The following is a 1,605-nucleotide window of genomic DNA, read 5'->3' on the forward strand; positions in this document are numbered from 1 at the left end:
TATTATTATTATTATTATTATCATTATTATCATTATTATTATTAATTACGTAAATTTAAAGCATTCATCCAATCATTGTATATCTCCTTTCAACTTTCCGAGATTTTACTCTTTTTTTTTCTTTCCATATGACACTCGCCCTCCATTGTTTTTAATTTTACTTCTCTATCCTCCTAGTATTTCTTTGCATCTCTCTCTCTCTCTCTCTCTCTCTCTCTCTCTCTCTCTCTCTCTCTCTCTCTCTCTCTCTCTCATTTGCATTCTTCCATTTGCTATTTCCTTTTCTTTCATTCTTCATTCTTTTTGTGTAAAACGAAAGTAAAAAATAGTTATAGGAGAAGTATTTAAATATACCGGTATAAATAATAATAATAATAATAATAATAATAATAATAATAATAATAATAATAATAATAATAATAATAATAATAATAATAATGATAATAATAATAATAATAATAATAATAACTCTCTTTTAATACTATCTTTTTTCTATGAAAGACCATATGTTATCTCTATCCCTTGCAATTTAATTAAAAATACATATTTTTGTGTCGTTTGAACTACCTAACAGAATTGTCGCTGCTTACCAGCTCTCTCTCTCTCTCTCTCTCTCTCTCTCTCTCTCTCTCTCTCTCTCTCTCTCTCTCTCTCTTAAGCTCTGCAGATTACTGGAACAGAATTTGTTTGTCAATTTATCCCCAATCACTCATTGCATACTTCATAATTATATACATTATTACATGCTTTATAGCTTATGTTGTCATCAACTGTTTTAGTTTGGAAAGCATTAGATGATACCTGTATCGCGGGAAGCTTTTGGCACTTTTGTTTGATTAGTTATTCCTATTTTTTTTTTAATTCCTTCAATGAATATATTTTTTCACTTCTCGAAAAAGTATTTACGACTTTGAGGGTCATAATTTTGTTTATTAATGTACGTTTCCACAAGCTGTGTTGCTACTAAGGATAAACAAAATTCTTGAAATAATTTCCTGAAATAATTTGATTGGCTTTTGTTTATTTAGTACCAGAATTTGAATTGATAATAAATAAAAAAAAAAAATCATCGTGTGTCATCTTTTAGGGCTAATCTCTAATGAGGGTCTTCAGCTGATCATAGTTACAATGGTTTCCTTGTTCGGTCTTGATTAGTCTACTGGGATCGACTCCTATGTTATCGAGAGCTTCCTTGCATTTATTGATGTATTTGTCGTGAGCATCGGGAGTCCGGGTGAAGAAGAAGGCAAAGTCGGAATGATACCCGTAGTTGTAGTCCATGCAGGAGTACATGCAGGCGTAGTTGCTGTAGTCGGTGTCCAGGATTACCAGGGGCGCTGGGAATGCTGTTGGAGAAAGGGAATGAGGTATAAGAATTTGGCTGGGGTATTTTTCCCTTCGAAAACTTTTTCATAGTTTTAATTTTCGTTCCCTATTTCACCAGGTGGAAATAGGAGTGATGAGAGACTTCTAGATATGTTTGTTGAACAAGAGTTGGTGGTAATTAGTAGTTTTTTCAAGAAGAAAAATATAAATAAGTGTATATGGATAAGAGTGGTAGGAAGAATATTGAAGGAATATGTGTTCATAACAAGAAGGATAATT

General features: G+C 31.7%; 1 protein-coding gene across 1 annotated transcript in view; it reads right to left on the reverse strand.

Moving 5' to 3' along the window:
- Nucleotides 1-988: 988 nt before the first annotated feature.
- The window catches only part of LOC137638144 (crustacyanin-C1 subunit-like), a 2,796-nt gene continuing 2,179 nt past the window's right edge, over nt 989-1,605 (reverse strand). The window contains exon 4 of the mRNA XM_068370232.1: nt 989-1,346. Coding sequence (XP_068226333.1) covers nt 1,090-1,346 — 257 coding nt within the window. The 3' untranslated portion in view covers nt 989-1,089. The remainder of the gene's footprint in view (nt 1,347-1,605) is intronic.

This window comes from Palaemon carinicauda, chromosome 3 (genome assembly GCF_036898095.1).
Source record: "Palaemon carinicauda isolate YSFRI2023 chromosome 3, ASM3689809v2, whole genome shotgun sequence".
Lineage (NCBI taxonomy): Eukaryota > Metazoa > Arthropoda > Malacostraca > Decapoda > Palaemonidae > Palaemon > Palaemon carinicauda.